The sequence below is a fragment of the Bos mutus genome, chromosome 19, assembly GCF_027580195.1.
Source record: "Bos mutus isolate GX-2022 chromosome 19, NWIPB_WYAK_1.1, whole genome shotgun sequence".
Lineage (NCBI taxonomy): Eukaryota > Metazoa > Chordata > Mammalia > Artiodactyla > Bovidae > Bos > Bos mutus.
Window position 1 is genome coordinate 50,411,842 of NC_091635.1, and position 17,545 is coordinate 50,429,386.

The 17,545-nt window shown below is 63.0% G+C and overlaps 2 protein-coding genes across 10 annotated transcripts in view; both read left to right on the top strand.

The window, feature by feature from the left end:
* The window catches only part of BCAS3 (BCAS3 microtubule associated cell migration factor), a 595,190-nt gene extending 593,865 nt beyond the window's left edge, over positions 1-1,325 (top strand). For all 9 annotated transcript variants that reach the window (XM_070390544.1, XM_070390541.1, XM_070390545.1 and 6 more), the window contains one exon: positions 529-1,325. In XM_070390544.1, coding sequence (XP_070246645.1) covers positions 529-565 — 37 coding nt within the window. In that variant the 3' untranslated portion in view covers positions 566-1,325. The remainder of the gene's footprint in view (positions 1-528) is intronic.
* A 7,024-nt stretch (positions 1,326-8,349) lies between these two features.
* Positions 8,350-17,163, top strand: TBX2 (T-box transcription factor 2). The gene is given in 8 exon segments (XM_070390547.1): positions 8,350-9,076; positions 10,196-10,463; positions 11,440-11,542; positions 11,545-11,585; positions 12,782-12,858; positions 12,963-13,126; positions 13,554-14,191; positions 16,445-17,163. Coding segments are annotated over 8 exon segments (2,142 nt in total). The 5' UTR covers positions 8,350-8,681; the 3' UTR covers positions 16,901-17,163.
* The last annotated feature ends 382 nt before the right edge of the window (positions 17,164-17,545 follow it).

Here is a 17,545-nt window from a genome sequence, read left to right on the forward strand (position 1 = left end):
AAAGCAGGCACTCCCCCCTGCAGGGGGAGGGCACAGGAGGGGCCTGGCAGGCAGGTAGATGGTGTAGGTGAGGACCTGTGAGCGAGTGAGTGGCTGAGCCCGGGTCCCTGGTAGGGGAGGCGAGGGGCGGACGGACCAGATGGGGACGCCTTGGTCCTTCCTGCCTCCTGGCTTCTCCCCTCCTGCCAGAACAGGAGCCTCTCACGATGTTGGGAAGCAAGCTGGCTGAGCAAGAGTCTGCACCAGGCCTGGGCACATGCCCCGCGAATGGCAGTGTGGTCCAAATGCATCATCAGGGTGGCCATGCTCCTGGCTAAAGGGGTTCACACGGTGAGGAAGTGACGGGAGCCTGCCGGCCAAGGGGGCTTCTCCCTGGGACCCAGGCTGCCCCCCACCCCCCGCACCGCAGAAGGATATCAGTGGACCCAGACTGGCCTCGCGGCAGGCAGCCGGCCCAGAATGCACACCCCCCGCCTACCCGCTGAGAACGCCCCCTGACCGGGCCTGGCCCTCTGTCCTGTCTTGCAGAACTCCAGCGAGAGGGAAGCATCGAGACTCTGAGTAACAGCTCGGGCTCCACCAGCGGCAGCATCCCGAGGAACTTCGACGGCTACCGGTCTCCGCTGCCCACCAACGAGAGTCAGCCCCTCAGCCTCTTCCCCACCAGCTTCCCATAGGTCCCAGCAGCCTGCTTCAGGCTGGCCGGCCCACTCTCCTGCCGGGGGGAGAGGGAGACGCCCCCCATCCGCTCCTACCCTTCAGACTCCGGTCCTCTTTGAACCCACCACCTTCCCCAAGCTTCATGACAGCCGCCCAGCCTCCCTGGATCGAGAAGAGACCCTTCTCTAAAGCACCTCTGCGCGCGCTGACCTCTGCCCCCATCGTGGGGCGGGCTGTGGCCGAGACTCTGCAGAAGCTCCCCGTCCCGCCTCCGTTTGCACATGACATCCCGCATCGGACCGCTTTTGTATTTTCTAACCTAGCTCCTGCGGGGTGGTGGGGGGAGGGGGTGGCTAGGGTGGGAAGGGGGGTTGGCTCGGCGGCATCTTGGCCCCGAGCGGCCAGCCCCGACCCAGGCCTGGCTTCGGCACACACTGCCCAGCGTCCCGCTGGTGCTGAACCGAGGCCCGGAGTATTAGGGGAGGAGGAAGGAAGGAGAAGCCCCGCTTCCTCTTTTCTCTCCCCTTCAACTCATGGAAAGGATTTGTCTTTCTTGTCTGTACGCCCTTGTACCCTGATCCTGTACTGTTCAGTGAAGGAAACCGTGGTTTCTGAGGCCCTGTCAAAAAGTGCACGTCTTGTTCAATAAATCACGCTGCAATTGGTGTCCATCCCTGAGTGGCTGGGGTCAGGGTCCTGGGAGCCTGACCATGCGGCCCTGCGCCCAACACCCCCACCTGGACGAGTGCGGGAGTGGGGGAGTCGGGGAGCGGGGAGGAAGGTGGAGGAGGATGTTTAATCCAGAACTTGGGTGGCGTCTGACAAACCCATCCTCTGACCTTCTTGCCTGTCACCGGAGCCATTGGGTTTTGGAGGGCACCCCGGGCCTCCCTGGCTGTGGCGGTCAGGTCCTTGGAATGTGCTGCTGGGTTGCCATGGTAAGGAGAGCCTGATGAAGACTATGGCCTTCTCTTTGGGACATTACCTGTCATTACCTCTCTCTTTTCTAAAGCATATATCTCTTTTTTTCTTAATTTTTAAATTTTTCTTTGGCTGCGCCCCGAGGCTTGTGAGATCTGAGTTCCCCAACCAGGGATCAAACCCACACCCCTGGCACTGGAAGCTGGGAGTCTTCTGGACCATCAGGGAAGTCCTGTACCTCTCTTTGCAAACTCAGAAGGTGAAGGATGGTCAGAACCTTGGATGACAGGTTCTGGATGCGGTCCCCTCCCCACTCCCAGTTCTGGACCTAAGGTGACGGGCAGGGGTGGAGCAAAGAGGGCGTGCTGAGGGGGAAGGAAATGGGTGCGAGTCCCCATCCTGCCTCCCCGGAGACCCTGGAGAGGCCTGGGGGGACTGAAGGAAACCACTGAGCCAGGCGTACTTTGGGGTGAAGTTTAATGCAACAGCCACAGAAGAGATGTTCACAAACAGGCAGGCCTTGCCTTCCAGCCGTCCAGCCAGAGCAGGGCAGCCCCGGGGCCCCCACCCTGCTCACACGCACCCCATCCAGCCTTGGCACCTGAGGACAGATTTAATCTTCAGTGCCCAGCCAGCTGGGCATGCTGGGGAAAGACAGGACCCGAACCACACTCTGCTCCGAAGGCTGAGTGGCCAGCCCTGCAGAGGGTGGCTGAAGCCAGTCCCTCCTGCCCAGGGACCCACGGGCCGAGGATCACATGCCCGGACAGAAGGAGGCCCACCCGGCAGGGGCTGATGGCGACCAGCAGCTTTCCCCTTTCTGGTTCAGTTGGACACACTGATATGCCAGGCACAGCCCCACCCCTCCAGAGCCGTGTTTCAGTCAAAAGGGGGCCGGGAGAGAGAGGGGTGCCCCCAGCCTGCCTGTGCCTACTGGCTGGCTCCTTGGGGATGCGTCCAGAGCTCCAGGCAGGATCCAGCTCTCTCACCCACCCTCAGGCACACAGACGCGGGGGCAAAGATGGAGAGCCAGGAGTGCTCCCCAACCACTCAGGGACTGACTGGCAGCCTAGAGTCAGGAGTCCTCCCTGGCTCAGCCTGTTCCCTCCAGGGGGTGCAAAAAACAGCTGTGGCCTCCCTCGGTCAGGGAAAGTGGTGGGTGTAGGGCTGGACTTGCCGGCTGAGCTTGCAGGACAATCTGGTTATTCATCTGCTCGCAGCCAGGGCAACTCTTGGAGTATGTGGGGGAAGGGGCAGGATAAGAGAGGCCAGATAAGCTGGCCCCATGGCGGCTGCCACTGGAGCTAGGGTTATCAGAGAGGCCTTGGGTCTGGCCTCCAGCTAATTGGAGAGGTTATAGACCCTGCCACAGCCTGTAATCAGCTGGAAGTGAGACTGGGCCCCAGGGTGGGGGGCCTTACTGCCCACTGGCCCTGGAGCAGCCAGCCTCCTGTCCTCTAGAGATAACTCCCAGGGCAATCTCTGCCTCACCTCCAGCAGCTCCCCCCCACCCCCCACAGGATGGCATCACCTAGGAGAACATGCATCTAATTATGGCCTGACCAGGTGACCTTGAGGAAGCCATGTGAGCTCCCTGGTTCTTACAGTGATACCCGCTCAACAGGCAAATTACTATGGACTTTCTCCCAATTTGATGGGAAAAAAATACCTTCATGGTTTGCACGGAGGCTGATGGGAACTGGGGTGGCAGCTCAAGGAGGCAGGGCACTGTCTGGGACTGACGAGAGCCATGGCCCAGTGGCCCCACGGTAAATTCAGGGGCACCAACCTGTGTCCAACACTAGCGTCAGCTCCTCTGCAAGCAAGCCGGGCCAGAGCAGGCAGCTGCCAGCCGAGACTGGAAATGGTTGCTCGCTGCTGTTTTTCTGATTTTCACAGATCAGAGAATCTCTAAACTGAAGGCACCCCCAGAGAGCTGTTCGGTCCTCATTTTGGCAGATGAGAAGCCTGAGCCCTTGTCCCAGGTTAAGAAGTCACACAGCTAATCTGCTGACCCCTGTCTGCTCCCTGCTGCCTCACGTGTCCTGGCCAGTTCCCTTAGGGGGCTCTGTTCTGCATCGACCTCCCTGTCCTGGGCCCCCACACAGTCCAAGACTCTGGCCCTGTCTCCCCCATTCCCTACCCCTAAGAGCATCCAGCCCTGGCCCCTGGCTGGCTTTGAAGCTGCTCCGAAGTCCCTGTGTCACTGAGAAAGCAGCCCCCTCCTGCAGACCTAGAGCTGGAAACTCTAGGGGTAAAAGGAAGAGCATCTTGGACTATCTTGGATTCGAAGAACCCAGAGCCCAGCCTGAGGGTTGGGGCCCAGGAGTCTCAGTATTGCTTGGCTGCCCGTGCAGGTGTAGGTAGTGGGCCAGCAACGACATCACTAACTTGCTAAGGAAGTGGCCTTGCTCTCTTTTAAGGTCCATGGGTCCCATCTCAGCTCTGCCACCAGTAGCTGTGTGGCCCCCGGTAAATGACTGCCCCTCTGGGCTCATCTGCAAAATGGGGGGACAGGAACATACCCAGCAGAGACAAGCAACATGGTCCAAGATCCAAGAGGAAGCTGCAGGTCAAAAAAGCAAAAGGTTGGTTGGAGGCCTAGAGGCTAATGGGACAGGCCAGGTAGCTCTTTGGAAGGGAGAGGGAAGGGCGGGTGAGGCGACGCTGGAACCCGATTGTCACGAACTGCCCTCGAAGCTGCTCCAGGGAATCCGGCAAAGCGTCTCTGCAGAAAGCGAATGGAAAACCTGGTGAGAGCGCTCAGGCCAGCCCCGCCCCTCTCTCGCAGGTGGGCTGGTCGTGGGGGACGGGGGGGGCGGGGCACGGGGGTCTTTCCTGTGCTTTGCCCCCTCAAGCCACAGAGCAGCGTGGCCTGTTCACTCTGCCACGATCCCGGGCACCCACACCTGAGAACTCACACCTGTGCAGGTCCACCTCACGTTTACCAACCCCTGCGTCCCAAGCGGACCGCTGCGACCCCGGGACCTCGACCCCAGAGCACAGAATAGTTCCGGGAGCTCCCGGGATGATGGAGTCCCCCAAACTCTGGGGAAGTCGCCCAAAGTCCGGCAGGGACGTGTCCTGGGTGTTGGGGCCCTGCGACCTTGCTTGCCCTCGAAAGTGCGGAGCGACCACCCTCGAGGGCCGGGGCTGCCAGCCCGGGCCTCCCGCCAGCCTGGAAGCCCGGGGAAAGGACCCCAGGGGCCGTGCTGCTACCGGGCATCCCCAGAACCTGACCGGAAGAAGGGGCCCAGCCGCCAGGCCTCGCGCAAGACCGGCGGAGAAGAGGTCGCGCCTCCCGCGCCCTCCGCCCGGTCCCAGCCACTTGGCCCGACCCTGCGCGGGGTAATTGGGTCGGGAGGGAGGCGACGGGCGGGCGGCGACTCCAGAGAGACTGCGCGCCTGTCAGCCGCAATTTGTCTAAGTGGACGGGACAGGCCGGGCCGCTGCGGGCCGGGGTCATTGAGGCCGCGGCCCCCAGCCTGGGCAGACCAGGGACTGCGGGGGAGCCGGGCCCGGCCACTGAACGGGGCTGGCTGGCGCCAAGGCTCCGGAAGGCGCGGGTCCGGTCGGGGAGACGGGGATGGGAGGCAATGCTGCCCTCCTCTTCCCTCCTTCCTGCGCACACAACAAGCCAAGGCGAGGATGCACGCGCCCCGCGGCACCTCCGCTGCTGGTCACAGGCGCAGGGCCCCGCGCGTCACCCGCGCTCAGCCCAGGCACACTCCTAAACCACCGCGCACTTGGTACCCGCCTCAGGCCAGCGCCCCGCTACCCGCGGGGACGTGTGTCCCCTCTGCCACAGGCCCGTGCCCCCCAGGCCATCACTCCAGGCGGATCCCCGCCCAGGGACACAGCCCGAGACGCCGGCGGGACCAACCCCGGGAAGACCCCCGCCGCGGCCCCTGACCCCACGGAAGGTTAGGGGCCAGGGACCGACGGCAGCCCGCCCAGGCTCAGGGCCGCGGCCACACCCGGCCCAGGCCGCCCCCGCCGGGTTTCCGGGTTGCGGGAGGCGCAGAGCGTCCGGAGCGCGTGCAACGCTCCGGAGGCCGGAGGCCAGAGGCCAGAGGCCCGCGCCCGCCCGACGCCCGGGCCCTGGACGGCCGGGGAGGGGGGGGGCGCGGCCGAGCGCGCGTCCCCCGCCCGTCTGCGGGGCTCGACCGATGCGAAGTGACAGGGGCCGGAGCTTTGTTGTGGAGCCTCGGCCGCCTGGCGCCAGCGCTCCCGCCCGCGCCCTCCCCCTCCAGCCCCGGGCAGCTCGCGAGGCGCCCCCCGGGGCCTCTTAAAGAGACACGCACTCTCAGCCCTGGGGACCCCCCGGAGGCGCCTGTTCCCGGGAAGGGGAAGGGGAGGGGAGACCCAGCGGGGGAGGGGCCGAGCGAGAGCTGACCGCCGCACAGCGCAGCTCCAGAGCTGCCTGGGCCTCCGCTTCGCGGGTTTTCGTTGAGCCAAGGATATTCCTCGCTGGAGAGTTTGGCGGGAGGTGTTGGGCGCGGTGGGGGGAATGGGGACGGCAATTCAGACTATTAAGAGTGGCTGTAGCGGGACCTCGTGCTGGTTGCGGGATGGCGGGGCAGGGCAGCTGATGGGGTCCGGGCAGAGAAAGAGCCCGCGGCCGCCAGAGGGCAAGTCCGTGGCCCAGTGGCTGTGGCCAGGTGGGATCGTGGTCCCCCAAAGGCAGCCGCTGCACCGTCGCCGCGCGGTTTCTTGGGCAAACAACCTGGGCCAGCGTGTTTCAAATTCTCTGGGTCTTGGACCCTTTTACCAGGTACAGACCTTCCCCAGGAAAATGTTCAAATTGCACACACTTAGGTGTTCTCCACGCCATTCTTAAGTTTGAAAGTACGCGTACACACACGACTTTGCAAATGCATGCGCGGATTCCCAGGCCAGTGCCCGGATTTCTGGCTACGGAACGCTGGCTGTTATCTGGTCACCCCACCAGCTGCGCAATCCTATCCACACACATCCCTCCCCAGCGGCAACATCTCGCCTAAGATGGAGCCGGCAGGACTTTGCCGGGGCAAAGCAGCAATGTATCTGGCCCGGGCTGCATAGACTGCGCGGCACGGAGTCAAAGATTCGTTCTAGACAGAGAGGAGGCACTAAGAGAGGAGCGACCCAGTGGAGAGTGAGGTCGGGAAGGAAAACCCTCTGGGGGCGGCGCCCTGTGGCGCGCTGTATAGGGATGTAGCAAGATCTCTGGGGTCGGCTCAGGAAAGTAGAAAAAAGGTCGAGGAGGCCAAACCACTCCGGCCGGTCCCCAAACTGCACTGCCCGGGGTGATCAGACTTTACACGCCAGGTCTGCGTGTGCAGCATAAAGATTCCCTGCGACTGGTGTGCGCAGCGCATGGAACTGTGGGTGTGGGCTGTACGCGCCCACCACGCCGGGGCAGAGTCCGCGCCGGCCGAACTAACTTGCATTGGAATCGGGCGTGCGGGCAGGCGTGCCACCCGTGTCCAGTGCGTGGTCCGTCTGGCCCTCCGACCGCCAGGAATCAGGCAGTGTCAGGGCTTGAGACTGATCCGAGGCAGGTGTGTGGCCGCCCGCCTTAAGTTCGACTCCCGCTGAGCACAGAGGGAACTACCACCGTGGGCGCGAGACACACACACACACACATACTGAGGGCGGGAGAAAACCCTGGTCCTGCGGGAGAACAAAGTCTGGCTGCGGGGCGGGGGGAGGGAGGTTCAACTGCAGGTGCGCACAGACACTCAGACCCCCACACTAGCTAGTCGGCACCACGGAACCTGGGAGACGTGAGCTTTCGAGAGCTGGGAACCAATTCCAGGAAAGTGGCCTAGAGAGGATGCCGGTGTAGAGGATGGGGCATGCTTGTGTCTCTGGTACCGGATGCGACGAAAATTCGTTGGGTCAAGAACCTGTGGGCGGGATCCGCCGGCGTCTTGCCGCCCGGTGCCCCGCGGAAGGTGCGCTCACACCTTCCCGGTCCGGAGGACCGGCTCTCCTGGGAGAGCTCCGACTAGCTCGGGGACGCAAACGGATACTGGGCTGAGTCCAGGGCTTTCCCGGAACTCCTGGTTCTTCCAGGGGCTTCCTGTGAGGGGGTCGGCGCGGGCTAGGGGGGTCCCCGCGTTCCCCGAGGAAAGGCCGCGTCCGCCTCCCGCCCCCGCCGGCCCCACCAGGGCTCTGCCACCGCCGCACTCACCGGCTCCCGCCACCTGGGTTCGGCTCCGGGACCTCGGCAGCCGGCACCTCCAGCCTCGCCCGCCCACCGGCCTCTCCTTCCAGCACCTGCTGCCTCCCTTCGGAGTGGAGGGGCCCGGGCGGCGCCGCGGCCGGGAGCGGGATCGGAGGCCAAGCCGGGGCGCGGGCCGGGGCTGCGGGGCTGCCGGGCGTGGGAGAAGGAGGGCGCCCCCTCTCCTCGCGGGGCCATGTCAATGCTTTGCACTTGGGGCGGCTTGCGGCTGGGGGTCCTTCCCCGCGGGCCCTGGCGCCCGGGCGCCCCCCGCCTCAGGCCCTTTCGGCGGGTCGGGTCGGCCCGCCGCGCTTTCCAGTCCGGGCGCAGGCAGCCGTGGGCGCTGGCGGTGGGGTGGGGGCCAGGGCAGTGGGAGGGGTCTCGGGGCCCGCTGGCCCGTCATTGGTTAATATTTTATTCTGTTGACATGTTTTCTTACTGCTGAGGCTTCCGACACCTTCTCCCCGGGCCCCCCTCCCGCTCCGAGCTTGGCCTGAGCTGTCAAAACCCCGCCCCCGGAGACCCACAATTGGTCCAAAAAGCGTAAAATCAGCAATCAAGGGGGGCCTGGCTCGTTAGCGCAGGGGATCCGAGCAGGGCAGGACATGTGAGATAGTCACAGTTTTCCAGAGATCACGACAAGATCTAACCAGTCGCGCGTGGTCCCCGGCGCCAGAGCGGCCCAGCCCAGCCCAGCCCCGCGCAGAGCCCCCGCCGCCCCCGCGCCCAGCGCCCCGCGTCCCTCGCCGTGCGCCGGACGGGGAATCGGGAGGAGCCGCCACCGCGCTTGCCACTCGGGTCGCCCTTCCTCCGTGCGCGCCGCCGCCCGGGCCGGGGGTCCGAGCCGCGCGCCCCCGGCCCTGGCCCCCGGGCGCCTGGGCCGGATGTCCCGATGAGAGAGCCGGCGCTGGCGGCCAGCGCCATGGCTTACCACCCGTTCCACGCGCCACGGCCGGCCGACTTCCCCATGTCCGCCTTCCTGGCGGCGGCGCAGCCCTCCTTCTTCCCGGCTCTCGCGCTGCCGCCCGGCGCTCTGGCCAAGCCGCTGCCCGACCCGGGCTTGGCGGGGGCGGCGGCGGCGGCGGCGGCGGCGGCGGCGGCGGCCGAGGCGGGGCTGCACGTCTCGGCACTCGGCCCGCATCCGCCCGCCGCTCATCTGCGCTCGCTTAAGAGCCTGGAGCCCGAGGACGAGGTGGAGGACGACCCCAAGGTGACGCTGGAGGCCAAGGAGCTGTGGGACCAGTTTCACAAGCTGGGCACCGAGATGGTCATCACCAAGTCCGGGAGGTAGGGCGGCCGGCTGGCCGGAGGGCGCGCGGGTGGGCGGGAGGGGAACCCGACAGCACCGACCAGCGCCGAGCCTACCGCCCGCGGCTCCCAGCTCCCGGCTCCGGCCCCCGAGCCATGCACAGACGATCGAGTTGACTTTTCTCATTTGGCACCGAACGAATTTTTCTTTTTAAAAAAAACCGAATTATCGAAGTCTCCCAAATGAAAACGAAAACGTGCTCCTGCAGAACAGTCCCCCAGCGCTCAGAGTTCCAAAGCCGAGGAGGCCCCGCGGTTCGGCCCTGGAGGGTCTCAGCGGTCTCGGCCGCAACTCCTCAGCCCCGAGACCCCTCTCTCCTGCTTCGGAGGCGAGTCTGGCTCGGTGCTCCGCGAAGATGCGACGTCTCCCGCGCTCTCCTCCTACCCAGGAGCCCGGAATGAGACTCTCACCCCCGCTAGGCCCAGCCCGGCCCTCCGGTTCCCGCCGGTCGCGGCCCTTCTCCGCCGCGAGCCGGCCCAGCCGCAACCTGACCCGGCCTGTGAGCCTTGTCCGGGCCGAGGAACCAGGAGCTCCGGAGGCACACGGCTCCGTAGGGCCTGAAGCCGGAAGAAAAGCTACAATCGCCAACCTCTCAAGCTTCTGGCTCGGACGCGGAGAATCCAGGCCTCGGCTCACTCACCCTCTTCGCCCGAACTTCAGGGTCAGGGTCCTTGTTCCGCTGCTGTAACCCAGTTCCTTCCCCCAAACAAACATCCGACTGCACTTCTGAGAGCTTCGGCCCTAAATGGATATATTCCCACGAACGAATTTCAGGGAGGTTCATAAGAAGCGGGTATATTTGTAAGGGCCTTGGATTTCTTTCTTGGAGCTCGGCTTTCATTTCAGATGAGGGAGAAAAAAGGGGTCACTAGATCTGAGCATAGGGCTGAGGGCAAGCCTCATCACAGGAGAGGGTCTTGACAGGCAGAAATGGGATCTCCTAGGAATAACCACCACAGGTGGAATCTCCCAGACCTTCCTAAGAGGGCAGAGCAAGGGCAACAGAGGAACATGTGTGGCGAAGCTTAAGTTTGGGGGAGAGGGGTCCTCGAGATCCACTGGCTTCCCTGACCTCTCCCTCTTTCACTGTCTCCCAGGAGGATGTTTCCTCCCTTCAAGGTGCGAGTCAGCGGCCTGGACAAGAAGGCCAAATACATCCTGCTGATGGACATTGTGGCCGCTGATGACTGCCGGTATAAATTCCATAACTCGCGCTGGATGGTGGCAGGCAAGGCCGACCCCGAGATGCCCAAACGGATGTACATCCACCCAGACAGCCCGGCCACGGGGGAGCAGTGGATGGCCAAGCCGGTGGCCTTCCACAAGCTGAAGCTGACCAACAACATCTCAGACAAGCACGGCTTCGTGAGTGCAGGCCAAGTGCTGATGGGGGTCGAAGACTGCAAGTAGCACCATGGGTTGGTGGGGAGGAGAGAAGACCCCCGGTTCCCCAGAGGGAAGTGCTCGCAGAACCCCCAGAGTGCCCCTGCCCAGATCACTGCCCTGTGGCCTTTGCCGGCTGGGCCTGGGTGCAGAGTCTCTGCTCTGCAAGCCTGGGGAATGTTGGGGTTCACAGCCACTAAGCTCCAGGCTGCCCACAATCTCACTTTCCAAACTCTCAAAATCTCAGGCCTTCCAAACTCCCTTCTGGAGTCAAGCAGGAGGCAGGTGCAGCTGGGACGGGTTGTGGAGCTAGTGGTCTTTGGGGTCTGAGCTTGGAAGACTGGCCCAGGACCTCAGTTGGTTCTCACCCTTCCCCAAGACCCAAGTTCCATCCCCATCCCCAAAGGAGGAGATTTAAAAGGTCAAACAACTCCCCTCCTTACCTTTCCCTCCTCCCTCAGGCAGATGCCTGACCTGGGAGAGGGGATTTTGGGGTTCTCACTGCTTCTGCCTGAGCCAGGGCCCCAGTGAATGGGAAGGGGCAGTTCACCGGGCTAAAGGGACTACCCCATCCCGAGGTAGGGCAGGTCGGTGAGGCCGCAAAGGCCCCAGTCTTCTCTCCCTGGGTTTACTAGGGGCTTAGCCATGAAGAGAAAGAGAAGTTAAGAGTGGAATGGTAGCGAGTTTTGTTTTATTTTGGTTTCCAGCTGGGGTAATTTTTTTTTTTAATGAAAAGAGAAACTGTGATAAAGAAAATCGAGGGGGGGGGGAAGAAAAATTAATATGGGGAGGTAAGGAGCAGAGAAGACAGGAGAAAGCAGGGGAAGGTTTGGGGGTGAGGTGGGAAAGACAGAACGTGAGAGAGACAGAAAAATGGCAGAAGGTCCGGTCCCCAGAGAATAGAAAGGCTCTGGGAGACAGGCTGGGGGCTGTCGGCTGACCCTCGCCCTCCCTGCAGACCATTCTGAACTCCATGCACAAGTACCAACCGCGCTTCCACATCGTGCGAGCCAACGACATCCTGAAGCTGCCCTACAGCACGTTCCGCACCTACGTGTTCCCGAGACCGATTTCATCGCGGTCACCGCCTACCAGAACGACAAGGTGCGCGGGTCGGGCGGCCTCCGACCCTCCACTCACACCCGCCCGCGGCCCCCTGCACGCCCGCCCCCCCCCCCTCACCCTCACGATCGGCTCCCGGGCCCCCAGTCTCTGTAAGCGCAGCACCCAGCGAAACCCCCCGGGCTCGCTCTTGTAGGCCCGCGACACGTACGCACACGCTCCCCGGGGCGCGCGAACAGCTGGGCGCTCCTTGGGGTGGGGATGTTTACTTAGTAATTAGCAGAGATTCCGGGCCCGCGCTGACATTGTTACGTTTTATTCGTTTATTTCTTGGCTCTTGGATGGGAATTTAAATGAAAAGAGGGCGCCCGAGGCAATCTGCCCAGGCTTTCCGGCTGCTGGGAACCCAGGGCCTAGTTTTCCCTCTCCTGGGCGAGCCAGAGGTGGTCGGGGGGGACAGGTGACAGCCACCACCCCTCCCGCCCCCCATCCCTCTCTGGGTCAGTTCAGGCCTGGGACCCCTTGGGATGTGCTTGGAGACGTTTCCTTCAAGGGAAAGGGCTTTTCCTGGCTGCTATCTTTCTACACCCTCTCTGTAGAGGGGCAAGGCAACCCCCTGCTAAGGCCCAAGTCCGTGTGCACCACTCTGGGTTGAAGGACAGTGTCTGAGTGTCCTGCCGGCCGTATTTTTTTCCATCTTTTTTTTTTTTTTTTTTTCCTGTCGTTGTGAACCGATCTGTCCTGGGCCGGTATATGCGTGCACCATTTGGAGTGCCTTGAATCCGTGTGGAGGCGTGTGAATTCGTTTGATTCCCTGGGCACTTGTTTTACATGTGTGTACTTGCGTGTGCGCGGACCCGTGCCTGTGATTGTCGACAGGTGTGTCTGCTGACCTGGGTGCTCAGGTGCCGGGTTCCCTTAACTCGAATGGCCAGGTGGGCCTGCATGCTCGCTTGGACGGATTTCCACTCGGGGTGCACAGCTTTGGGCTTGTGTGTGCAAGTCGAGGGATTATACCTCGAATATAGTTTTTGGAGGTCGCTTTCTTCGAGGTCCGCCCGCCGACCTCACCTTGCCTTGTGGCTTGGAGCGGCCCAGCCCAGGCGGGCGGGTACCCAGGGTACCCTCCCCGGGGGCTCTCTTCTGGGGCGAGCAGCCTCTGACCTCCAGGTGCCCCGGGCCAGGCTAGACGAGCCCGCAGCCTGACCTGGCGCCGCCCCCTTGGTTGGTCCCCGCAGATCACGCAGCTTAAGATCGACAACAACCCGTTTGCCAAGGGCTTCCGGGACACCGGGAACGGCCGGCGGGAGAAAAGGTGAGGGTGCGCGGGGCTGCCGGCTGGCGGGTGCCTGGGGGAGCAGGGCGTGGAGGGGCCAGGGGGTGGGCTGCGCTCACACCGCTCCTGCGGCTCATCCCCAGGAAGCAGCTGACGCTGCCGTCGTTGCGCCTGTACGAGGAGCACTGCAAGCCGGAGCGCGACGGCGCGGAGTCGGACGCCTCGTCCTGCGACCCTCCCCCTGCGCGGGAACCGCCACCCTCTCCGGGGACGGCGCCCAGTCCCCTGCGCCTGCACCGGACCAGAGGTGCGGGTGGGGCCGGGAGGAGAAGGGGAGGGTGTCCCCCGGGCGCCGGGTTGGCTCGGTGCTCAGCATCTGGCTAACTGAAGGCCTGGGGGAAGCGTCAGCGGCGAGTCTGGGACAGGCCTCTACCCCAGGCCTCCTCTGAGTGCGGTCCCTGGTGGCCCGCAGATCCTTCTGGGCTCTGAGCCTAGGGCCCTGGCTCTGTGTGACTCTGCGGCATTAAGGCCTCCTCTGCCGGGTTCACTTTCCTCCTCCCCCGCCCTCCCCGTAAATAAGGGATCTTGGATGGGGTGACCCCTACTACCCCGAGCTTCCAGGAGTTCCTCCGACGTGGCCTCCCCGAGAGCAGACTTGTGCACGTCTCTCCGTCTCGGACTTCGCGCCTGTCTGTCCCCGGGCCGGTAACGCCGCGCATCCTCTCTCCCCGCAGCCGAGGAGAAGTCGTGCGCCGCGGACAGTGACCCGGAGCCCGAGCGGCTGGGCGAGGAACGCGCGGGGCCGGCGCTAGGCCGCAGCCCCGCCCTGGACAGCAGCAGCCCCCCTCGCTTGACCGAACCCGATCGCGCCAGGGAGAGGCGCAGCCCCGAGAGGGGCAAGGAGCCGGCCGAGAGCGGCGGGGACGGCCCGTTTGGCCTGCGGAGCCTAGAGAAGGAGCGCGCCGAAGCCCGGCGGAAGGACGAGGGGCGCAAGGAGGCGAGCGAAGGCAAGGAGCCCGGCCTGGCGCCGCTGGTGGTGCAGACGGACAGCGCGTCCCCGCTGGGCGCCGGACACCTGCCCGGCCTGGCCTTCTCCAGCCACCTGCACGGGCAGCAGTTCTTCGGGCCGCTGGGGGCCGGCCAGCCGCTCTTCTTGCACCCGGGACAGTTCGCCATGGGGCCCGGAGCCTTCTCCGCCATGGGCATGGGCCACCTACTAGCCTCGGTGGCCGGCGGAGGCGGCGGTGGTGGAGGCGGCGGGCCAGGGACCGCCACCGGGCTGGACGCGGGCGGGCTGGGTCCCGCGGGCAGTGCGGCCAGCACCGCCGGGCCCTTCCCATTCCACCTCTCCCAGCACATGCTGGCATCTCAGGTAAGGCCTGTGAGCTGGCAGCAGCATAAGGAAGGAAGGGGAATCCGAGGCGGGCAGAGGTGGAAGGCATAGGGCCTGAAGGCGCTCCGGGCGTCCGCCGGCAAGGACTCCCTCCTGGGGAGATCCGGTGGACCCTCTGAACCACACCTGGCTTCTGGGAGACCAAGACCAGGTCCAGGATTTGGCCAGGAGATTGCTTCTGATTCCTGTGTGACCTTGGGCAAGTCCCTGACCCTCTCTGGGCCTATTTCCTTCCCTCTAACCCCAGAATAGACTGGGACCCATTAGACTCTGCCCTGTCAGACTGGGTCTGCCTCCAGCTTTTGTAAGTCCACTTGCCTGGCCTGCCTCAGGACATTTTTCTTGGGAACTACTGTTAGTCCCCGAAAGGCTAAAGTGGCTGGACAAAAAAAGTACGAGAATTTGCAGTGTGTTCTGGATAACCGACCACCAAATTGACCCACCTCCCAGATGTCTCGGGCTCCTTTCAGACCCTCAGGAAGCGACCTGACAAAGGACGGGGCTTTTTCTTCCCCAACACTGAGTCTCCCAACTCTCCCAGCCACACATCTCAGTCCTTCAGGCCCAGGTCGAAATTCTGAGCTCCCAGGGGAGAGCTTATGAAACTGTGGGCAGCAGCAAAATTAGAAGATCCTAAGGGGAGAGTGGCCTCTTTGGTTGCTTGGATGGAATATTCCCTGTAGAAAGATTTGGAATCTCTACATTCATTTTCTTCCCTCTGAGGTTTCTGGCAAATTGAACCCTTAAGATCTTATCTTAAGGGAAGGAAAATAGGAGTTTAGGTCTGAGAAGGCTCCTTTGGTTCAGAAGCAAATATTTTTAAAGTGGGGGAAGGGATTCTGAAATGAGTTTCAAATACAGCTCCGAGTCAGGGGTGTGTGGAGTGAACGTTGGAGGCACTGGCATCAGTATCTGGGGCTCTGAGCTGGTAAGGAAGCCTCCAGAAAGTGGAGTTCAGAGCCTGGAGGTTTAATTTGCCTGGAGGTTGACTCTGTGTGTATGTGAATGCCTCCTCCCCAGACAAATTCTGGTGACGAGCATGGGCATCGCAGAGGTCACAGGGAAGTCAGGGCTTCTAGTCGCAGCCTGGTTAACAGGTGCAAGGCCAGGGAACAGGCACTCAGCACTCAGGAGGCATCACTAGATATACTGCTAGTGGTTAACCGCTCACCTATGGCCATCGTACTGTGCGTGCTAAGTCGCTTCAGTCTCTATGAGACCCTATGGACTGTAGCCAGTCAGGCTCCTCTGTCCATGGGGATTCTCCAGGGAAGAATACTGGAGTGGGTTGCCATGCCCTCCTCCAGGGGATCTTCCTATGGCCATCAGAAAGAGACAAAACCTTGGAGATCTGAAGCCCCCTCCTTCCTCTGAGATGCTAGGTCTGAATGCTCAGTAGGGCTTGACCTTCTCAGGAAGGGTATTTTGTCATCTCTGACTAAGCTACTTCCCTTCTCCCTGCCTGAGCCAGGCCTGAGGCTCCCTGGAAGCCCAGCTCAGTCAGCTCATGCCCTCCTCCCCATATACCCAAGTACTCCGTGGAAGGAACCATGATCTCAAAGGTCAGATAATCCAAAAGTTGGGCCGCAGGCGGTCTTTTGTGCAGGGTTTCCCGGCTACTGGGCTTTCCACAGGCAAAGACTCTGCATTCCTTCTTCAGCTGCCACTAGGGAGCCGCTGGGAGTTCTTTGCATTCAGGCCAGTTTATGAACAGACTGGCATCTGGAGCCTTCTCCTGGCCCGGGCAGGAGACCCCTGAACAGGTGGGCAGAGGGAGGGAGAATATACAAAGCTCCTCCCGTCCTATGCGGCCCCAGCCCTTCGGGGCACCTGTGGATCAAAAGGCAGGGCAGGACACTGTTGGAAGCGAGCAGCGCCTCCCTGCCAACACAGCCAAGTTACCTACTGGCCACCTGGCCCCCGGCTGGCCCTGTTTCTTCCCCCAAGGCCCTTTGCTAGGTCAGCCGCCTGTAATGGCCTTCCCTTACTCCTAGAGTAATAGCTGGCACAGAGCTTGGTAGGGCCCGCTCGGAATCATAGCCTTAAGTGGGCATAGGCATAATGGCTCATTACTACCTGCGCTCTTTGGGGAGTAAGGTTATGTGAGCAACTGTCTTCCTGAACAGAGTAGGGCAAGGATTCCCAGTTGTCGCCTGGCCACCAGCACCCAGATCACCCCCAGGAACACCCCAGGCGGGATGCCTAACCCTTGTCTTGTTTTGTTTCTTTCAGGGAATCCCCATGCCCACTTTCGGAGGCCTCTTCCCCTATCCCTACACCTACATGGCGGCCGCTGCAGCGGCGGCCTCGGCTCTGCCAGCCACCAGCGCTGCGGCCGCGGCCGCGGCTGCCGCCGGTTCCCTGTCCCGGAGCCCCTTTCTGGGCAGTGCCCGGCCCCGCCTGCGCTTCAGCCCCTACCAGATCCCGGTCTCCATCCCACCGAGCACTAGCCTCCTCACCACCGGGCTGGCGGCAGAGGGCTCCAAGGCTGCAGGCGGCGGCAACAGCCGGGAGCCCAGCCCGCTGCCGGAGCTGGCCCTCCGCAAAGTGGGGGCCCCGGCCCGCGTGGCCCTGTCGCCCGGCGGCGCGGCCAAAGAGGCGGCCAGTGAACTGCAGAGCATTCAGAGACTGGTGAGTGGGCTGGAGAGCCAGCGAGCCCTCTCCCCCGGCAGGGAGTCGCCCAAGTGAGGGGGCCCGCCCTGCTGCTCCGCTGCCGCCGCCGCCACCGCCGCCACCGCGCAGGCCTCCTGGGTTGCCTCCCCTGCTGCTTGGGACGTGTACAGCACAGAATGGGTATTTATTTAAATAAAGGAGAGAAGCGGGCTGCAGCCGGAATGAAACCCTGATCGGCCAGCCGGGGCCTGGGACACTTCCCTGGGCCTCACAAGGAATCCGGAACACAGTCGCTTTGGGGCTGCTGGATTTGGTCCAGGTCTGCTCCGGTGTCAAGGTGTCATCGGCGGGGCCTGTCCCGGTTCCTCCAGCGCTGTGGGGGAGGCCTCGTCCCCGCCTCAGCCCGGGGCTGGCTGTCTGGGGAGCCAGAAGGTGCAGGGGTCAGGGGAGGAAGCCCCAAAGCCCCCTAGCCTGGAGCCCCGGACCGCTGGAGAATCTGGGGTGAGGGGAGCTGAGGTCAGTGAAGATGAAGTCAGTGTAGACTTGAGCTGAGAGGGGCCTGTTCCTTTAGTCCTTCCACTTCTCCCGGACAGGCGCCCCTCCCACCCCTGGGTAAGCAGAGGGAGTGGCATTTCTGTCTTGAGTCCCCAGGGGGCGGGAAAAAAAAAAAAGATATTTATGAAATAAATGGTAATTTGTGTAAATAAGCTTTAAGGTTCC